At 41.1% G+C, this 21,757-nt stretch overlaps 1 protein-coding gene across 2 annotated transcripts; it reads left to right on the forward strand.

Moving 5' to 3' along the window:
• The first annotated feature begins 1,595 nt into the window (after positions 1-1,595).
• tmem102 (transmembrane protein 102) lies at positions 1,596-19,911 on the forward strand. Of its 2 annotated transcripts, none has more exons than XM_063900992.1 (6): positions 1,596-1,943; positions 3,206-3,417; positions 14,385-14,723; positions 15,340-15,533; positions 15,651-15,863; positions 15,992-19,911. In XM_063900992.1, exons 2-6 carry the CDS (start codon positions 3,216-3,218, stop codon positions 16,589-16,591), a joined length of 1,548 nt encoding a protein of 515 aa, XP_063757062.1. In that variant the 5' UTR covers positions 1,596-1,943; positions 3,206-3,215; the 3' UTR covers positions 16,592-19,911. The 2 variants fall into 2 exon arrangements, with proteins under 2 accessions (XP_063757062.1, XP_063757063.1); XM_063900993.1 differs by having other exon boundaries at positions 1,596-1,934.
• The last annotated feature ends 1,846 nt before the right edge of the window (positions 19,912-21,757 follow it).

Genomic DNA, 21,757 nt, shown 5'->3' on the forward strand with positions numbered 1-21,757 from the left:
GACATTGGTTATCAATCAGTTATTCCAAAACACAATTCTCCAATACATCAATATACTATTTTTGTTTTTGGAAGTGTGCTTCAACCGAACACTGTGGATTTTTCAAGGCAAGATTTTAAGAGGATTTTCTGTATTCCTATTTGTGTGAAAGGCTAAAAATAAAATAGATATTTTGATTTTATCCCTTTCCTTCCTTCTGCTCTTCCTTCCACCTTTCCCTGTTATTATTTTAGGGCACCGCCCGTCTTTCTTTCATATTCTTTCATCACTTTTCCTTCACTAATTTTGCTGAACAAGCACTGACTTTCAGAGACTGAATCCATGAATATCCGACATGACACACTCCCATCAAATGCCTGGGATTTGACTTGGAAAGGCGAAGATTTTTATGGTAGCACCAATTCTAACCCAGGGGGATATATTGAGGAATGACAAGTGTGCTGGTAATGTTTTTCCATTCCTAGAATTTCTGGGTGAAAAGAAACCAAAGAAAAAGTTTGAGAGATATTGCACTCATTTTTTTTGCTCTCTCACTGTGTCTGCTGAAGGCCAGGCTTGTCTCTAACCTCTCATTTCGCAGGCAGGTAATGTCACTCCCTCAACTTGCTCATTAAGTGCTGTTTGGTACAGCGTTACCTTGAAAAATGTTGTACTTATCCTACAGAATAGGCTGATGAATCACACTCTGCATTGTACTACACAGACAGCTCTTCCCACAGTGTGAGGCAGCAATGATCCATTGACAGGCTGAGGTGCGACAGGTAATTCCAGACACCATCAATCCAAAGAAGTTTAGCAGGAATAGAATAACTTGGAAGTGTAATTAAGGAAGGTTTATGTATATACTGTATATTGAACAGGAAGTACTTTTTACAGTGAAACAATCACCAGAGATCCAAGTGGAACATCAGCAGAGACGCTCCCCTAATAAATTACATTTATGTTTTGACTAGTCTAATAAAAATATGTGATCGAGTTGCATTATGGCACTATTGCACTAAGGACTATACCTAAAAAATGAAGTGTCTCTTTACTTTCCAACATGTTGGAACATACAATGCTGAGATACACATTTAAAAGCCAACACACTGTTGTACAGGGTTAAAAAATGAAATGGAACAAGGTCATTTGTGCGCCTTAACTATGTTTAGACAATATGTATGAGTCTATTAATTTACGTATAAATTCTATAAATGTTTTTGGTATATTGCATATTTAAAAAAAAGGTCAAACATATTTTTCGGTAAAAAATTAAATACTTAAATGAAGATTTAGATGTAGGTTGAGATTGAATATTCAAAGTATTCTACCTGTTATGCAATTCCCTCCTCCTCTATGCATTCTCAAAGTCAACTGTTATTTTAACACGTGTAATTATATAAGAGGATTACTCATTTATAACCATATAATACCATAATTCATTTAAAGATGATTATATTAGGCGGATCTCTTTAGATGCATTGTGTAATCTACTTTACATACCCTACCTCCATCAACAGGTAGGCTATTATTATGTAGGGGTGGGCTCTGTGAGAATCGGTGCTTCCAAATGCAGCCCCTTGCAACAGGAAGCACTCCTCACATTCCCATGCATCTGAACTCTGGCTGTGCATTGGTGAAACCGCCCTGCCTTTTACTCCTAAACCTCAGCACAGCCTTATCTTATCTGCGAGGACACGGGCACAATTTTTAATCATAACCTGACCTCACAAATCCGTGTGTAGTCCTCCTGTAATGTTGGGCGTGCTTGGCACACATACTACTAATCCCTGGATCCTCAGAGAAGGACCATGATGATTTCTGGGACGGTGTTGCCAGGGGGAAGGTGGCGACTGGGACCTGTTGGAAATGACAGCTGAAGAAAGCGGATTGAAGCACAGGAATCACAATAACAGTAAAAAAAGAAGATAGCGGAGAGACTCCCTCGGATCACTGTGTAAAGGGTGTGTGTATGTTTGCGATACTTGGCAGCTTTAGCCTTATAGCTAATGATTGCACTGTGATCCGCTACTCGCAAGCTAGCGAGTGCATGTGGGTGCATGCGTGTGTGTGGCTATAGATTTTTAGTGTGAATGTGCAGTTTGTATACGAGGATGTGAGCTCGCATTTTTACTATCCCCACCTGTCATGTTAGCTAGCATGCTAATTTAATAAAGCTACTTAGCTAATAAAAGAAATTAGCTGACTGTGGGCGAGGTACCAAACCGACCCTATTACTGGAAGTCTAATGGTGTGCTTATACAGTTATACAACAGTCATATGCACCTATCTAACGCTGCCCACGCTAATGTGCTGTTTATTACGAATGATCTAATTAACTAGCTAATGTTAGACAGCAGGCTGGCTAATTTGCTGTGCTATTAGCTTAGCGGCTAGGAGCTTGCCTGCTAATTGACCTAGTTTGGTAGGGCAGAGGCCATGACATTCCACTCCACTGAACTGTGTTTACATTACAAGTTTGCAACTTGTTACTGACAAGACACGGTTTTGAATAAAACTATTTAAACGTACAAACATGTAATAACTCAATAAGCGTAACGCCCTTTCCACTTTACGCTAATTCCTTCTAGAATATGCCTTTAACTGTTAAGTAGGCTTCACGTTACCCGTTTCTTAAGCACGACCAACTATCACTATTTTTACATGTTATGATACAGTGAAGGATGTCTTAAAAGCAGTAACTTTTTACAAAAAGTCTTCTATCAGGTTAGTAGCATGTAGTAAGGGCATAATACACATTATTAATTATTGTATAAGTGCGTTTTTGGGCTGTCACAATAACCAAAATTAGCATCAGGTTAAATGACTGGGTGTTACCCAAAGCTGAAATTGCTTAATCATTCTATTGCTACTACATTGTTTTTTTCAGTTCTTCCCTGATGTCATGTGTTCCTCCAGATTGCCCCTCTAAGTCTCATGATTCACACAGGGCTTTTCAAAACAAAGCCAGCATTATATGGAAATAAAACACGAAGGCTTATGAACTAAATCAGTCTAGATATACAGTAGGCTGTACATTGTGAAAACAGGTCAAACATAGTTTCTGTTGTTCTGGGGTGCTAAATAGTTAGCTTAAAATCTAAAAGTTTTTATTGGTACTGTGAAAGCATAGTTTATTTGATTTGGCAATGAAAATAGGGCTGTTGATATTAAAACCCTCCAATCTAGCAAACCAAACAACAGTTTTATTCTCTGTACCCTACAGGGTTGTAGACATGGAGTCCCTGATGAGTGCGGTGGCACCGCGCTCCCCAGCCCCCGCCAAGAAGCTGTCAGAGGTGGACTTCCGGTCGGGGGCCACCCTGGAGCAGTTGTCAGCACAGGTGTCCGAGCTGGTAGTACTGGAGCAGGGAGAGTTCGGAGACCAGACTGCCTTAGAGGTCCACACTGCCAAGGACTTTATCTTCAACATGCTCGGTATGTCTGCGAAAAGAAATCTCTCCATTCTCCACTCAATAATTGTAACACCTACTTCCTTACTTAGCTGTTGACCATTTGGTGTTGGAATCTCAATCTTTAATTACCATCTGGGATAAATGTGCAGAAATATGTCACATTGCCTTTTGGAAATCTGTTCTCTTAATTGTCTCAGATGAATCTTCTTTGTATGCGCTTGTTGCTGTCTATGTCTATTCTTGCCCCTCTTTCATACATTGTTATACTTTGAAAAAAGGTTTATATAGGAATAAAAGCATATATTATCTACTTTCTGCTCTTTATTTACCCAGGGTAGTTCACTGAGAGCAATGAGTAATCATTCCCAGCAACAATTGCTCCCCAGTTGGCTACTGAACATGCCTTCACATGTAATATGCTGGGCCTGCACTGAGTACATTTTATGTGACATGAATAAAATCTAATGGAACAAATTCTATTGCTGAATCCATATCATGAGACTATATTATCTTTTGTGCACTGTAGTTGTCATGATACTAGAATTTCTAATTTCAGTACAAATTATAGGGGACAACATTTTAGTTTTTTTTTTAAAAGATGAGGAGAACAAGGTTATAACCTAACAGTGGCATAAGACAGCCAAAATGACTTAAGTAAACGTTAACAATGTTTAAACTTTCTTACATTAACCAAAAATAAAAATGTTCTTGAAGTAGTGCACTGCATTAATGATTGTCTTATATTCAAAAGGCAATAAAGAACATTTTTGGCAATTGAAGGTGTTTTGAATATCCAGAGTCAGACAGAATGGGCAAGAACCAACAGGCCTGAGCTGAGCAAGAGAGTTTGAATCACATGCAGCAGAAGATTTATGTTTTCATGGTTGCTTTTGATTTATTTCTCTCTGTAGAAATGTGACTTTCAATTTTAGCCAAAGAAGACAAAGAGGCACAATCTCATTTAAACATGATGCGACGCGGTTCTGTTTTGCCGACATGTTTTATGACTCAAGTTGTGACAAACACGATCAACATTGTATTCTTAGTCTGCGTTGAAATGACGCATGTGAAAAAGGTACAATATCTGCCATTTAATCCCCTTGAAGATTATCACATGGTTGTTTTATTTAAGTCTTGAATGCAAAATTAGATATTTGTAATTTGCTGCAGTGGGGAAGCAATGCATTTGAAATTTAATTTTGAAGGACATGTCCACAATCCACACCCTGAACCAATGAGAGATGGCTTTTCTAAGTGTGACATGCTGTCTCAAATGTATTGTTTTTAAATGTTTTCAGAAATGAAGTGTCCTTGTTAGTCCAATAGGTGGCACTCTGCCCCCTCCCTGCTGTCATCCTCATGTCACCATCAGTCTGTCCATCCTGAAAAGTTTGTCCATTTTTGGTTTTAGTTTCACACTTCATTCACTGTGTACTGGAGTATTATTACACACATCACTGTCAAACTAGTGCTATCACACTGGTTGAGACACAGCTCCTGTTGGATTCAAAATAGCAGGCATTTTAGTTTTTTCCCACTGGATAAAAGTATCCTGCATCCCTTATATTATTGTAACACCACCTAGTGTACATAAGTACATTTTATCTTTGTGTCTTTTACTTTGTTCATTTTTTCATTTCTAGTTGAGCTTCCCTTTTCTCCCACGTTCTCAGTTAAGAACCTCGTTTTTTTTTACTTAAAGAGGCTCCCTCTCCTGCATAATCACCAATGGTTTGCTGGTATTTCTTACACCCCGAGCCTCACCGCTCGCTGTGACAGCTCTGACTGAGAAGAAAAAAGAAAAGTTTGCAGCGTTCCACAGAGGGAGATGTTTTGGCTTCTAGGAATATAAAGTTTAGTATTCGTCGGTAGCTGCATTAGGAAATGTGTGCATCTCAATTCTCTGCAGAGGATGAAAGGCAGCACTTAAAGGAGGCACTGAAAAGCAAATATCATCCTTTTGATGCAGGGACCTTGTTACCGCCCTGCTGGATGAGCTTTATCATACCGTAGTAAAAGTTTGTGTGCATGGATGCTGTCGCAATTGGGTGTTTTTTGCTAAGTTTGATAAAGTTACCGCTGCAGTAGGATCCCCACTGTGCTTTGTACACTGTCAGGAAAAAGGATAGAGAAAAGATATTAAACAGAAATACACCCAGTGAATTTCTACACAGTCAGACAGATCTAAAAAGAAACTCTTATTTACCGTGCCTTTTGGTAAACACTGGTGCGCCTTCGGGCAGGCGAGGTGGGGGGGCTACAGTATATATATTTTGAAAAAGTCTGATGATGGCAGAAATAGATCCACAGTGCTGGTGAAGCAGAAGATATATTGCTAGGCCCAAACCCAACTTTTTTTTTTCAAAGTTTGTTGCTAGAAAGAGTTCAGTTTATCTGCCCTCTGAAACCAATGCAGATTCCTTCAATACGAAAAGAAAATGTCATCTCTGTTCTCCTAGAGTTCAACATTTTTGTCTCTGAGACTTTAAAATAACCTGTGGTCTGTTGATATTTGGTGAGAAGAAATGGGGTTATCTCATTTGCAGTGCACCAGATCTTCCCTTTGTCCTACAGTGACCTCACATTCTTGCCTTCCTGTTTGTCTTCTTACATCAGCCCCTTTGTTTTCCACTTTTCCTCACACTTAGGACTGTTCAACATAAATGTGCATCCAGCTAAGTGAAGGTGTTTCAATAGAGAAGGTAGATCAGTTATTTTCTTCCAAGTCAGGAGAAGGTTCACCTTGAGCTGTGACAAAAACTGAAAAAAAAACAAAGCCTATCTGCGTGTGTGTGTGCTGGTGTGTAAGTGATGGTGCATGACAGCCTGCGAATTAATCAGTCCCACAAAAATCCCATGATCTTTCTGGCATTGTTGTGGCTCAAACACTTTGCAGTTGTTCCAAAACAGAGGGATACACATTCCAAACTTTTTCTCCCCCATATTTTTCTTTTGTTACAAAAATCCTGATACTTCCATTGGACAGGATTCTTAAAGAGTCTCAAATCTGGCGGCCCATATGCATAGACCACTGCCTCGTAAGCTGGTTTGAATCCCACATTGGCCTCTCCTCTGTCTCCCCCTTCCGTCTCTGAGAATCTCTTGTAAAGGCCATCTCTGGCCCAAAAAATACCTTAAAAAAAGTCTCCAATGTTTTCTAGTTTCCAAGTTGTTAGGCTCTATAAATAAGGCCGTAAAATGTCTTAAATAAATAAAACAAAACAATCTTATTTTCAGTGGGTTTTTTTTGTATGTCATTGCACTTTTTAATTTAAGAAGACATTTTTCTATTTAAAAAAAATATTTGTACAAATGTATTTGTCATTATGCGGAACTAAATAACACAAAAAGGCGTAAAATTGGTCTTAAATTATATTCTTAGTGCCATTAATAAAGTCTTAAATCTTACTCGCCCTAGGCTGTAGCAAAGCTTCATAGGATGTTATATTCAGTGCCATACACACAAGTGAGTCAAATTTTTCCATGAGCTGTTAAGGCTGCTTTTATAAGATATTAAATATCTCCTCCCAAACTTTCTAACCTTTCCGTGGCTGCTCAAACTTTAAGCAAAGTCATGCATATTTTATTTTGGGGAATAAGAAATCCCTCCTGGTTAAATTTTAACCAGCAGAGTGGTGACTTTATCTCCTTCGGGAAAGCAGTTGACTCAGTTTTGGTTGTCTAGCTCGGAACCCAAAAATTGCTGCTTTGTCTGACTAATACTCTGCTAATGCCATTTTGGATTTGAGAGGCCGCCAAGCCAGATCCATGGCAGTGCAACAGTAGATGACTGAAATATTTGTGTTTGATTAGTTAGGCTTCACTCACACACACACCAACACAGCCATGCCAAGCAGCACAGATGAGATGCGACTTTCCTGCCATAAACAACGGTCATTGTTCCTCACTGACTCCGCTTTTTTGGCAACATTAAGCCGTAATTGTTGGACAGCTGGCACATCAGTGAAAATGAATGCAAAACACAATTTAGATGATGTTAATTTAGCTCAGCTCACAACCTCTCTTACATAATGCCCTGTAACAAATCAAACTGTCCGTCATTTAAACACAGTAGAGTGTCCTGTGACTGAACATGGCCTCATCCATTAAGCCCCGTCATAGTATCTAATTAAATAGGACTTACATCATTTGGCATGTTCTGTAAGCAGTGTTTTGACACCGCAAGACATATTATCTACTGTGCTGTTCGTTTTAATAACCACGGCTGACATAAGGATTTTTTCCTCCTCTTTCCTAATCACACTTGAAGTATTCCTGAGGCAAAGGGGGAGGAATAATTTGGTCTGTAGCCGTCAACTGATAACATAATTGTATGCGCAGGCTGTAGCTGCCTGAGTTGCCGGGAAAGAAAACAATTAAAAAGTGAACGGTCGCTACACACCTCGTCACTTTCAGTTATTTGTATCAAGGGATTTGGAGGGCACAAACAGGCGTTCCCCTCTTTCCTTCAAATCATATAAAGGAAGTTTTTGAAAACTTAAAAAAACATTTTCCAACGGATGAAGTGTTTGTGATGCACCGTTCTTTGTTATTTCCAAATATGGTCTTCAGATTAAAACAGGGGGACCAGGTTTTAACATTTGGTTCTTGTTTTGTTCTTTACTTTAAACAGTTTAAAGGGCTGTTAATAGTCATGGGCATATTATTAGACAGTGGGCCCCTGGCCACAGACATGCAAAGGGCCCCAACACCTTTTTCTATATAGGAGCATGCCAAGATTTTTACTGACTTATCTGCTTTTGATTGTGGTTTTGTGTCTCTTGGTGGTCATTTTATATCTTTTTTGCAGTTTTTTTGGGCCACATTGTCATTTTAATTGGTGTTTTGATTCTTTTTGCAGTTGTTATGCTGTATTCTTGTATTTCTTTGAAATTATATGTTTTATTGTGGTCATTTTAAGTCTTTCCCTGGTTGTTACGTGTCTCTTTAAGGGATATTGTTTGCAAGTGAAAGCCAGGGGGGGCCTGTGCCTGGTAGGCCCATCTAGCAATCCATCCATATTAATAAAACCACTGTAACTGATTCTGTTTGTCCTTTATCTTGAAAGTAACACTAAAAAACAACATATTTTTTAATGACATAAGTAGGACTGCTTCTGATAAGTTAATGGAGGTTCATTATTGAATATGAGACCTTCTCCTCCTCAATAGTATATCAAGGGATCAGTTGTGCACGGCTTCAAAAGCGACTAGGCCGCTCTAAAATGTCAAAGTCAACCTGCAGTTTTTGCTTTGGCGATAATTGCCTGTCATTTAGCGGGACATGGCATCAGAGTGTACCTGGCATCAAAGCAGTAGTGAAGAGCTGGAAGACCCTGACAGCTTCCTGCATCCTCCCTCTGCAGGTGGCGTGTCTTTCATCCCTCTGAGCGACTGTTTGCTATATTTACCCACATATACACACACACCTGGCTCAGTGGTTTAAACCCATCCCGCCAAGTGAAATTAAATTGGAACTTCTCCATTTCATCTTTAAAAGCTCCTATTTTCGAGCTAATCTCCTGCCTTGATATGAATTCATCAACAGAGTGGCAGGATTAATCTGCTATTAGCGTGCGAGGTGAGGCTGCAAGAAGCGCTGATAACATCCAGGCGAGACTTTATTTGTCTGGGGTCTTTTGTTACGGATTGAAATGTTTCTTTCAGGATGAGGCTGCTTTTTAAGATTACTGTTATTGCACGAGCCACGGCTGAATTACAGTTTTATTGTCTGAACTAACAGGAAGGTCGCACAGACGAGCAACAGCAATTGTGAATATCATTCAGACAACATCCCCTCCTTCTAAGTGCCCTGAGTCAAGAATTTGACATTTAGCTAGATTCCTTTTCAATCATTAGCCCCTTGGGAATGAATTTCAACATACTGTAGCGGCCCAAATCCTAGAATCTATCAAAGCAAATGAACTTAAAAGTAAACTGCCGCTGAGCCACCATATAGCGAATCTTACGTAGGTAAAAATGATCCAAGTCCAGACAAGTCACCATTTGTGCGTTTATTTGCATTATCCAGTATCATAACAAAGAACACAGTTTCCAATCCTTCATGTTCTTTAGCCTTTCCTATGGCTCTCCTGCTAGCTTGAATCAATCCGGCAGGTAAAAAACGATGTGCCTAATAACAATAATAATAATAATAATAATAATAATAATAATATATTGTATTTCTATAGCACACTTTAAAAACAACTGTATCTCAAGGTGCTTCACAATGCTAGGAGGGAGAAAACAAACAAACTAAAATGAAATAAAAGTTATCTACGGATCATATTTAGTAACATACATATAAGGGAATCAACAAGGGAGCTGAGTTTTAAAAAGATCAAAGAAAAAGGTTAAGAGCATAAAAGGTTGAAATATAAAATGAAGCACAGTCAGTGAAACGCGGTGAGGAACAGGTGGGTCTTGAGGCTCTTCTTGAAGACCGAGAGGGATGTGGAGGTCCTTAAATCTTCTGGGAGCTGATTCCACAGACGAGGGCTGAGGGAGGGGAAAGCACGGTTTCCCATGTTGGCCACTTTTGTCCGGGGAACAGCTAAGAGATTGGTGCTGGATGAACTGAGGGTGCGTGATGTTCTTGAATGTTGTGTACTAAGCAAGTCCTGTAGGTAGGTGGGGCCTGTGTGGTCAATGGCTTTGTAGACCATGATGAGGACTTTGCAGTTGATCCGGTGAATTACGGAGAGCCAGTGGAGTGAGTGAAGGATGGAGGTGATGTGTTCTGATTTGCGTGTTTTTGTGACAATCCGGACGGCACTGTTTTGTACATATTGAGTTGTTTTTGTTGGTAGGCCAGCAAGCAGAAAATTGCAGTAGTCAATGCGGGAGGTGACAAAGGCTTGGACCAGTTTTTCCTCATCCAGTTTGCTAACTGACTGTCGCATTTAGGAGGTGTTCCTCAGGCTAATGTTGCTCTGCTCCGACCACCACCACCACCTGTCTCCAATATATATAATTACACCAGGTGCCCTGATCACCCAGTACCCAAACATGCCTTCAAAATAAAAGCATAGAAACAAATCTAACTCTCCGAAATAACAAGACTAAATAATAATAATAATATTATTATTATTATATTAATTATGAACAAAAACAGCAAGTAAATAAATGATTAACTATTCAATAATATAAGGCCATTCATAGCTCCAACACCCTCAATAGTGTGAATAATCCTGGTCAAGAAGTAGTGCAGTGGATTACCTCGTCCATAAAACTTTAAAAACGTTGCCTTTTGTTGAGAAAAATACTAGAAATAGCTCATTTATTGGTGAGGTTTAGAAGTTTACTCTCCAGATATGCTTTTTCAAAGAGCTAGGCTAATGTTCTCCCCGTTTTATGCTAAGCCAAGCTAACATATAGCAGGTTGTAGCTTTGTTTTTAGTATAAAGACCTAAGTATGCATCTTTCAAGAAGTAGTCCAGTGCATAACCTCGTCCATGAAACTTAAAAAACGTTGTCTTTTGTTGAGAAAATACTAGTTTATCTAGCTATGCTAAGCTAAAAGATAGCAGGTTGTAGCTTTATTTTTAGCATAGAGACTTGAGATTGGTATGCAATTTCTTATATAACCAAGCTATTAATCAAATAAATGCATTTCCTGACTAATTGAACTCGTTTTTTTCATGGATCCATGTGAGTGTACGACAAGTCTGCTGTCTTTAGATGAATAAACGTTTAAAATAAACGTTAAATGAAGCAATAACTGGCTTTGCCTGCATGACCAGTTTTGGCTCCTCTCTTTCTCACTTCCAGCAACAGCATATAGAAGTCACCAGCTTATTTAGAGGAATCCCATTTTCCAGGGAGATTTGCAGAGCTATTGTAGGAGTCCATCACACCAGAGGTGTGTAGCAGAAACTTCTCACTCTGGCTGTGATGAGAAAAGGCGTTTTTCCCATGATGCCGCTGCTCTGCTTCAGGGGGATTTCTCAGCAGTGCTTTGCAGAAGGTCTTACACTTTCCTTGTAAATACAGCTGCGACTGTTAATCGATTAGTTTTTGTATTATTCTTCCATATTTTGAAGAAGCCCTGTCTTGTATAAATGCTCTTGGACCACATTTCCCAGTTATCTTTCTCAAAGAAACTGTTGCTTGTCCTCCTTTTTTTGCTTCTAGTCTTCAAAATAGCTTCTTCCATCCCTTATCCACAATAAATATGCATACAAGGAGCCAGACCTGAGTTTATTTCTGCATTACTGTCATTTTAACAACTCACATTTTGAAATGAAGCTGCAGTGAAGATTTCTGTTTGTTTATGATAATTGAAGTTATCTCCTCGGATTAAAGTTGTGATACTGAATTTTTTTCCTAACCTCATTTCCTGGTGCATTTTGAGACTCCAGCAACAAAATATTGCACCTTCATTATAGCATACATGATTTTTGCCCTTGAGAGTTTGTGTTAGGATTTTATTTTGTAATTTGAATATGCTGCCATAGGGATAGGTAGGCTTTGCTGATACCACACACTGAGTAACCAATAGCCATCAAATAGTGATTCACAGACCTGAAATTGGGTGTAGTCTGAGAATAGCTCTTATCGAAAAACGTCCCTCTAATGGAAATCTACATTCAAAGACATTTCTGATAGGATTACGTTTAATCCGCGGCTGTGAAACCAGCCTAGACTGTCTCCATTCCAGCTCTATTCTCAGACTGTGAGTCTACAGGCATATATGATGGAGTGTGTGCATCGCAGTGTGTCTGTGTGCACTCTGGCGGGCGCCCAGTAAAGCACTGTCGATTCGAGAGTTTGGATTAAAAAAGCAGATTGCGTTCCTTGGAACAACCTCAAGCTTCTGGCAGCCAGTGTTTGAGATTAAAGAAGCCTCGCTAATTGATACAGTTTTTCCTCTCTAACTGAAGCCCCTGCCGGAGAGATAATAAGCTCTTTATTATTTTTTTCCCCCCAATTTATCAGTGGCAGATAAAACTAAACAAATCAGAGGAGCCGCAGCTTCAAACTTGTTGCCCTTTGGCTGGCGTCTGATCCTTTCCTCCTTCCAACACGCTCTCCTTGGCTTTGATCTGCCCATGAAGTCGTACTTTCCTTTTCAAATTGATCGCTCATAATTTGTTTTGCAAATCCAATGCACAAACACTCACCTCAGATTTAGTGTGAATTAAGTATGAAGCACTTTCTGCCATCACACAGCTCTACTGTGATTACCTTAGACATCACACCACACACACACACTACAGCAACCTGTAGTGTGTGTTTTTGCCATCACATGAAAGTGCATTCAGACCTGTTTAATAAGTAAAGGCACTGGGGAAATGGGACTCTTCACCAATCAATATCAGAGAGAGTGGTGCACACTTTTAGAATTTTAATCCTAGTTCAGACATCACTTGAAGAACCACCAACAGTCATTCATGCAGGATACAGGATGCATTCCCAGTGGTTTAGGACTCATTCCTGCTGCACATATTTAATAATGGAGCTTTCGTGGATGTCTTCCGAGAGTTCAGGGTGAGGAATTGTGGGAAAGACTAAGCTGTAAAAGTCTAGTTAGTCAGGAGATGACTGCAGCCGTACAGGGAGATGAGCCGATTCTGCTAACCCATTTGAAAATCTAAAGACGCGCTGTCAAATACTTTTTTTTATACTTGTCTTCCACTCCCACCCCGGTGGTCGCGTCAAATAAGGCCCTTTCATTTTGCACCTTCTCAAAGCAAAGCACCCGAGAGATCCTTGTGAGCACATTTGAGTTTGAGTCTTTGGATTATTTCCTACGTATTTCCCTTTTAGAAAAAACTGCTCTACCTTTTTTGATAAACTGTAGCAAAGTCCCTCAGTCAGACCATCATGGGTTGGATATAAAACATCATAAAAAAGCCAAATATATATTTCTAAATTCAACATCTTATCACTTTAAATTGCCACTTTGGGTATTGTTGGCCTTTACCTTTTCTCTAGCATCTTGCTTCTAACTCATGTCCAACACGCCTATGTACACACACATGCCACCACTTGAAAACATGCCACAACGGTTGTGTGCCCATGTAATTGGATAAGAGGAGTCATACAGAGCTTTGTGCCCCGAGGTATGACCGAGAGGCTCGGTCTGATGCCCCTGTTTCAGCTGTCTGCAGCCACTTAACCACCCTGGAGGGACTCAAGCTCAGGCTTGTCCCCTGCGGGGGGGGGGGGGGGGGGGGGGGGGGGGGGGGAAGACTGGGGTTTAAGTGTCAACGCTCCACCTTTGACCCACAGTAGCTGGCAGTTAGCTTGAACGCAGTACAGGTTTTCGGTGGCAGGATCAAGCCGTTCTCAGATGCTCTTTTAAGCTGGGAATACATCATTTAATCCAGTTCTGTGGCTCCCATGGGCCCCGCGCCTGGGAAGTTTACAACATAGCTAAGTAACCATTAAGGGATTTGGAGGGTGAGCTCCTCCCCTATAAACTGTTCAGAGAGGAGAGTGAGGAATACTTTTTAAGCAATATATAATAAAACGGTCATTGCCTGTATTTCTTGTCCAATCAGACTTCCTCTTAGTGATGTAACAACATTACAACAAATAACTCAAGAAGCTACAATGTGAACACAGGAAATATCCTTTAATTGATTTTCCCCATTTGCCCGTTTCCTGCTCATCTCAAACAGGAAACCCCTCAGCCAATCACGCAGTAGATGCATGTTGGCCAAAGAGCTGAAATGAAGTACATGTAAGCGAGGAGTTCTCATTAATGTCTCGCCCAGCAGTCACTGAGAAGCGCTGTTAATTTCACACTCCTTCTTGTGTCAATATTACTGCAGCTCAGACTCATAAATATATGCATTACTTCTTAAAACAAACTGAGCCGGAAATGTGTGCATGCTCCGAGCTTGTCCATGAATTTGAATATGAAATGCATTTTAAATGTGAGTGGAAGAGAAAAAACCCTTTTGGCAGAAATGCACTTCCTCACAGCTCTGAATATGAATTACACTGAGTGTGATTTCATTTAAAGGTTTGTCTTCACCTTTAGGATTAGTCCAAAAGGTGGACCAGCGCCTCCCGGTGGCCAACGAGTACCTGCTGCTGTCAGGCGGGGCCCGAGAGGGAGTCCTGGACCTCAACCCGGAGGATCTCGGGGACTACGCCAAAGGGGCCGACTTTGACCTGGATTTCACCTTGCTGGTGCCCGCCCTCAAGCTCCATGACCGGAACCAGCCCGTCACGCTGGACATGAGGCACTCCCCGCCCTGCCACTCGTGGCTCAGCCTACGCCTCTGCGACTCCAACGTCATGTCCCGCTGGAGCATCTGCTGCCAGGAGGAGAACGGATTCCCCGCTGAGGAGGACGAGGAGGATGAGGGAGATATGTGTAAGTAAGAGTGGACTAAAGATATAAGCAGAGGTGGAAGAAATATTGACGTAAAGTACAAGTACAGTAAGTACTTGAATACATCTACTTACACCTCTGGCTGAAGAGAAAGAGGGAGGAGTGTCGAGATGAAGGAAGGGAGCCAATTTTTTATTTTCTGTGTTTCCCCCAAGGTAATTTGATGCATGATACACTTTTGCCCGTTCTTATATAACTCCTCAGATAGGTGAAAGGAGAAACGCCTCCCCACGCTGAAACATTTATGAGTATAGCCTCACAATCGAAAGTTCAAGCTCACAGGGCGGCTGCCTCTGCCAATCTGATGGGGAAAAGTAATGACGTTATACGTGATATGGATCTGTTTAATCCGCAGCAGTTTGGAAAATACATTTGCAATATTTTGCGGCCGAATCATCAAATTACCCAAGGGGTATTACGTAACAGTACTTGAGGATGCAGGGGGGGTGATTAGCGTGATAAGGACATGCATCAGTCGCTATTGAAAGGTTAAAAAAAGGGCGAGAATGACAAGAGTTTGCTTGTTTTATTTGATGAACCAGATGTGTGAGTATGGAGGGACCCAGCATTTAGCCCCTCCCCTCTCTCCCTTGCTCAGGTAAAGGCTTGAGCCCCACTCTGGACTCCCCTCAGTCTCTGGACGGGTGCTACTTCTCTCCCTCCCTGGTGACAGACTGGTTCTGGGGGGTAGTGAGCGAGGCTGTGGACGAGCTGAGGCGCAGCCCCCAGAGAGGCATTCCCAGCCCAGATCGTCTGGAGAGGAATGGCCCCCTCACCACTATCATCCTCCAGGTACAGATTGCTAAAATGCTGATAAAGGTCATTGTCAGTATGGAATGCTATAATGTTCCCTGGAGTTTTTCTTGTTAAAGTAATGTTCCCCTTCCCTCCCTCGCTCCCTCCCTGCAGGCGGGCTCAAGCCGGGTGCTGTACGACCTGCTGCCCGTGGTGTCGTTCCGGGGCTGGCCTGCCGTGGCTCAAGGCTGGCTGACCGCCAACCACTTCTGGGACGGTAAAATAACAGAGGAGGAAGCCATATCTGGCTTCTATCTGCTGCCCTGCTGCTCCCCGCTGGGCGGCCGGCCGGACAGGGAGTGGAGGCTGGCATTCTCCCGCAGCGAGGTGAGCAGACTGTTAACGCGAGGTTTATCTTGGTGTCAGGTTTAGCCACAGTGTATCAGGTTTAAATCATCGATACGCTTCCATCTGGTGTTCTTTCTCTCTTTATTCTCTGTTTCTCTGTTTCCCAGGTTCAGTTGAAGAAGTGCATCCCGTATCCCATGGCCCAGGCTTTCCAAGCAGCCAAAGCCGTGTTGTCCCGCATCCTTTCCAGACCTCGCCGTGGCCTCAGCCTCTATCACCTGCGTACCCTCCTCTTCTGGGCCTGTGACCGACTTCCTGGCACTTACCTGTCAAGCCCTGACCCCGACACCCCTGGCCGCCTCCTCCTAGGTCTCCTCGATGACCTCGCTCATTGCATCCTTGGTAAAAACTGCCCAAACTACTTCCTGCCCCAGTGCAACATGCTGGAGCACCTTACAGACAGCCAGGCATTGCTGGTCGCCAGGAAGCTCGCCCACCTGCGGTCGGATCCCAGCGAGCACCTGCGGGCGGCTCTGGATCAGGCCCAGCAGGCGGGGCAGCTGAAGAAGGAGCTAACAGCTAGCACCAACGGCCACGGATCCCCCGGGCACAATCCAGCTAACGGCATCATCTCCCCGTCGGAGGACAAGCTAGCGCAGCGACTGCAGCAGCTGGTCACTGAGAACCCTGGGAAATCCATATCGGTCTTCCTCAACCCCGATGATGTCACCAGGCCGCACTTCCGCATCGACGATAAGTTCTACTGATATGTTTTGAAGCGTGGAAATGTGTTTAGGTAACAAACACGGCCTATACATGACGTCAAAGGGTGAGAGGCATAAAAATCAGGCGTGGAACTGAACACACTGCTCACTTACGCCTTGCTGCTGACTCTTTAAACCAAAAACAAATGTCCTACTACTGACGTCACCAAGCTGTTGCCACGGAGACGGCCCTCTCCTATCGAGCTGGCCTTAACGAGACTCATCAGCTGGTGCTACAAAGACAAGGGCCCGCTTTAGTCTTGTGAAACAAGTCAAGTGGAACTCAAAACAAAAATTGTGTGCGTGTGTGTGTGTGTGTGTGTGTGTACACGCCTTAGGGTTTTCAGATATTACTTCTTAAGACGGAGAGAAAAGCTTCTTGATTGCTGCGTTCCTCCCTCCCGTTGGTTTTAGATCAGAAAACAAGGTGTGGCTGATGTAACTGAATGTAATGTTGTGAGGAGAGTCTCTTCTCTCTGTCGACTACATTTCAGCCCGCTTCTTTTTCTACCCCCACGCCTCCATTTATGGCACCTTCTTCATTTAAAAAAAAATCTTTCTCAGGTATTCATAGTACTCATCATTGTTCTATGTGTATGATTCAGTAAAGGTCTTAATCTATGTTTCAATGCCGCTTACATTTCATCGAGTAGTGGAATGTACCAAAGAGCTGCACTTGAGCGGTTTCGCATACAGAAACGTACGTCTTATGTCTAATTTTGATGAGTCACGGTCAGAACGTTAGTCAACCTTTTCTCCTTGTGAAGGTCTGGTCACTACAGCAGCTAAAACGGCAACACTCTGTGGCAAAAATCAATACTTCAAATAGAATCAATGCAGAAGGTGGAATGAATAAGTGAAAAACTGGGATTTATGACAGTTCTAAAACAGGTACGAATACATCTCTTGAAAATACTGACTCGAGCTAATGAGTTTTGGTTATTATTAGCAAGCTTGTTTTTTCCCCTCTTCATATGAATCCTTTATTGATTAAAATAATTGAAAATCTTTGGAAGAAGGCTCAGTACAGAGTAAGTGGAAAGAAGTTGGGTTAGCAATTGTAACTTACTATGTTAGCGGTTAGCTCGCAAGCTAAACCAACTAATATGCGAGGAATAATTCCCAGAGCTTTGACATATGTTTGTTGGCAAATAAGCAATTTAAACCTCTTTCATGAAAGATTCCAAGTATTCCCTGATTCCACCTTCGTAAATTATGACAATTTGAAGCTTGTTTGTGTGAGATATGATAGTAAAATTGAATGTATTTGTGTTTGAGATTGTTGGTTAGCTAAACAGCTACTGAAGACACCACCTTAGGATCTGGGTCATTTTAAAGTGCATTTCTGGGACATTTTACACAAACAAAACTTACCAATAATGGTAACAACTAACTTTGCTGTGCTACTTCCTGCCGTGACCAGGCCTCGGGGAATGGTTGACACTGAAAAGGATGGGAATGTAAAATGTATTAAACTTGCTAATTATATTATAATACAATGGCGATCTTGTATTGTACTAAGATGTAAGGGTTGCTACGATATTTGAGAAGTCGTTGGAAGCTTTTTCAAGTTCTGTTCCCCTTCCTGAGCAGACCTTTTTGTCTTTTGTGTTTGGAGTGTTAAGGTAGGCCCTTTATAAGGGATCTAGAAAGTATATATTGAGATACAAAGACTCAAATTAGAAAAAACACAGGTATAGAATCAGGACTGTGGCTATTTATCCACCTTATTCACGACTAATTCATGGTACTTAACTTTCAAAACGGCCCTGCACATCTTGTTGCACATCTTTCCGTTGAAGTTTTTTGTTTGTCTCTTGATTTTTGGAAACTGGTTCCAAAATGGTTCCTGAGTGATTCTGATAATTGTCCCCTGTCTCCTCTGCATGGTTGGACTTTTTTAATGAGCTTTGCGTGCATGTGTGTGTGTACACCCAGAGACGAGACGCACAGCAGGACGCAGACACCCAGATGCTGCCCTGCTGAATTTGCCCTCAGTGGGTGCGTGTTAGCCGCTGCGCCCTATCGCTGCTCAGCAGACAGGAATCATCTACGGGGGGACGGAGGGAGGACAGGCCTATCTCTGCTCCTTTGAAGAGGGGAAGACGGGCCTTGCGGGGCCTGGACAGCTGCCTATGTCTCCTGGTTTTCTGCTTTCTCTCACTCTTTTTGCTCCTCTTCCTCCCTCCTAACATCCTCAGTGTTGGCTTCTTTATTACTTTTAAGATCCAGAGCAGCAAAAACTCTTCTAATCTTATGTTTACACTCTTTACCCCGATTTGATCAGGAGCTATGAAGCCAGTAAATGGTGCAGTGGAGAAGGAATAATAACCAGACGGCCGTTAATGTCAATTTTCTGGGGTCTTACTGTAATTCATTTGAGACAAAGTTGACAATGTAATGGGGTTTCAACAAAAAACAAAATGCTGCTATACTTGCAAAGGCAAGATTTTAAAAAGCTACATGCACACAGTTTCTTTTAAATGTCAAGGAGGTGATGGTTAATTCATTTAAAGCTGCTGGTGTGAATATTTCCGAGTTTTGTATTTGAACATCTGCTCTAAAATCTCATGTGCTTACTACTGAATGATTTTTTTTTACAGCATCCATCTGTTCTGATGGTGTTCGTGTGTATGAATTGAAAACCAAAGTGTGGTGTTGGGGCAGAATGTGTGTGTCAGTTTGAGTTTCAAAGCATTTTTTCCTGGATAAATATCACATTAGGAAGGAAAAAATGCAGCGTTTATTTATTTATCGGAAATGTAAAAGGTACTTTCTCTTTGCCTTTGCCTTGTTATGTCTGACTGAGAGTATCGAGTGTGTCTCACTTGTACCACAATGGGCCTAGTTAGAGATTACTAAACACTGGAAAGAATCAATGTTGTTCGCTGAATTGTACAATATTAAAATATACTATAGTGTCAGCTTTTAGATATGCAATCAATCCCTCTACTCTAATTCCAACTGACATAGTGAACGCGGATCTGCTGTCCAGGGATTGCATGATGACACTCGCAAACGTCTGATGATAAAAAAAGTCTGATGATTGTTTTTCAGATTCTGCGCATAAATAATACGATGAATGTATCCCACGTCTACAATCTGTTCCCCCCTCACCGCTATCTGCACTCCAGTCCGATAACAGTCTGTTCTGAATCACTCCACACTTTGAGAAATGTCATATCTTTGTTATTATTTGAGCTCTTTTCTTTTTTTGATAAGTGCAAATTATTTTCTCTATCATGATATGCTGTATTTATTACTTTCTGGGGGTTTATATTGATCAAGCTTTAGCATGGAATAAATCACTACATTTCAAATCACATGGTGTGGAAGTAAATCATTGTGCATGCATTTTTTATATTCAAAGAGAGGGGATGATTAGAAGAAAACTACTAACTTTTAAATCGTTTTTATTTCTTAGCCTGCAACATACATTGATTCCAACAGAGGGCGCTGTAGGACTGTTAGTACTGAGACATTTCTGCACTCCCACAGTTAGAGGAAGCTCCAGGCCGAGGCCAAGTATCAAAACACAGATTCTGCAAATGTTAATGGAGGACTTGCTTATACTTGTGGTACCTATTGACTTGTACCACCCAATTATGTAATACAACTTGCACTTAACCTTAAAGAAAGTTAAATAGAAACCGAAAAATGTAAAGACCTCGGAAAGTGTTGTCGTTCTCCTTGAGGTCTCTCACATTTATTCCCCTGTTGATAGTTTTTTTGAGAGTTTTCCAATCAAAGGGCAGAAAGTTTTGTATGTTGTAGTGATTGTAATTTTTAAGATTGTGCTATACGAGTAAAATTTGACTTGACCAATAATGTAATCAAATGTCCTGACTAACATCTTAATAAGAATTAAACTTACTCTGATAAAACAGTCAAGCAGGACTATAAATAATCTTAGTCATTAAAGGTCCTGCACTCTCTAGCACTCCGTATCTCCTTGAAAAGATCAAAGGTCAGGGTCAAAAATGCACGTTTTCTTGCCATTGATCTAGATCAGAGGTGTCCAAACATTTTTCACAGAGGGCAACACAGGGTAAATTATTGTTGATACTTGAAAGTTCTTTTAAAATTAACAACAGCTCTCCATAGGGTTTAATTTATTTAGTTACAAAAAGTATTGGCAGCTCAATCCTTAAAACAGAAGCTTCATAATACTGATAATAAAGGGGAAATAGGAAGGGTATATTTCAAGCTTGTGATGAAATTAAGTAATTGGGCTTTTTTTTAATTAAGATTTGTTAATCAATGTTTTCAACTTTGATTGACAGAAATGATTGAAAATGGGCTTATTAGCACATGAATGCTTCACGTAATATCTATTTACGTATATATTTAAGAAGTACAATATAAGAAAAGCACAAGTTTCAGGTGTGGGCTGTATTCCATTATACTTTAGAATTAGCTGAGGGCCAAATCAAAATGGACAATGGACCTCATTTCGCCCCCAAGCCGTAGTTTGGAGACCCCTGATCTAGACGGACACTCTTCCCTTGTAAATTACATAATGTTGTCCATCACTTTCTCCTCTTAATTGTCTATATGCTGCAAAAGTAACACCAAACATAAAATACAGTATATATCTTTCAGGTTACTCTACGTCACTACAATGTTATTGGTTCAGTCCTTTATTATAATCTATCTGTCTGCTTTTGCATAATAATTCAAGATGAAATACCATGCTCATTATTTGGAGAGTTAAAAAACGGATGATCCGTAAATTAATTACTCCAAACAAGTTGTAATGTTAAAGGGAACTGGGGCAGAGTGAATTCTGACAGTTCTTTGAAGAACCTTGAACAAATCTTCAGATTGCCACAGTTAAAGCGCTCCAGAAGGTTCCATGCAACTGGTATTTAAAATGGGAAGCGATGCGTATGGCGAAGACATAATGTCATATCTGGTCGAGTCCCCAGGCGGTTCCTGACATTTCAAATATTTAGCCCTTCACTGTCATCAGTTATGTGATGATGGCGCAGATGTTTTTTGGTACAAACACACATATCATTTTTAGGTTTTAATTTAAAACCCCAAACCACATGCAGGCACTGACAGCAGCAATCTGTTGATGTCTGTTAAGCAGATTATGAAGCGGGGAGTTCTCTGGATTGTGTTTGTTGCTGATGTGACTGTCCACTGATTCTTTTTCATTATTTT

Source organism: Eleginops maclovinus, chromosome 14, assembly GCF_036324505.1.
Source record: "Eleginops maclovinus isolate JMC-PN-2008 ecotype Puerto Natales chromosome 14, JC_Emac_rtc_rv5, whole genome shotgun sequence".
Classification (NCBI taxonomy): domain Eukaryota; kingdom Metazoa; phylum Chordata; class Actinopteri; order Perciformes; family Eleginopidae; genus Eleginops; species Eleginops maclovinus.

Bases quoted from the DNA above. Each gene is read 5' to 3' on its own strand.
- tmem102 (XM_063900992.1), top strand. From the start codon at position 3,216: ATGGAGTCCCTGATGAGTGCGGTGGCACCGCGCTCCCCAGCCCCCGCC. The intron at 14,724-15,339 runs GTAAGTAAGAGT...TCCCTTGCTCAG, and splicing joins GGAGGATGAGGGAGATATGT to GTAAAGGCTTGAGCCCCACT. The intron at 15,534-15,650 runs GTACAGATTGCT...CCCTCCCTGCAG, and splicing joins TCACCACTATCATCCTCCAG to GCGGGCTCAAGCCGGGTGCT.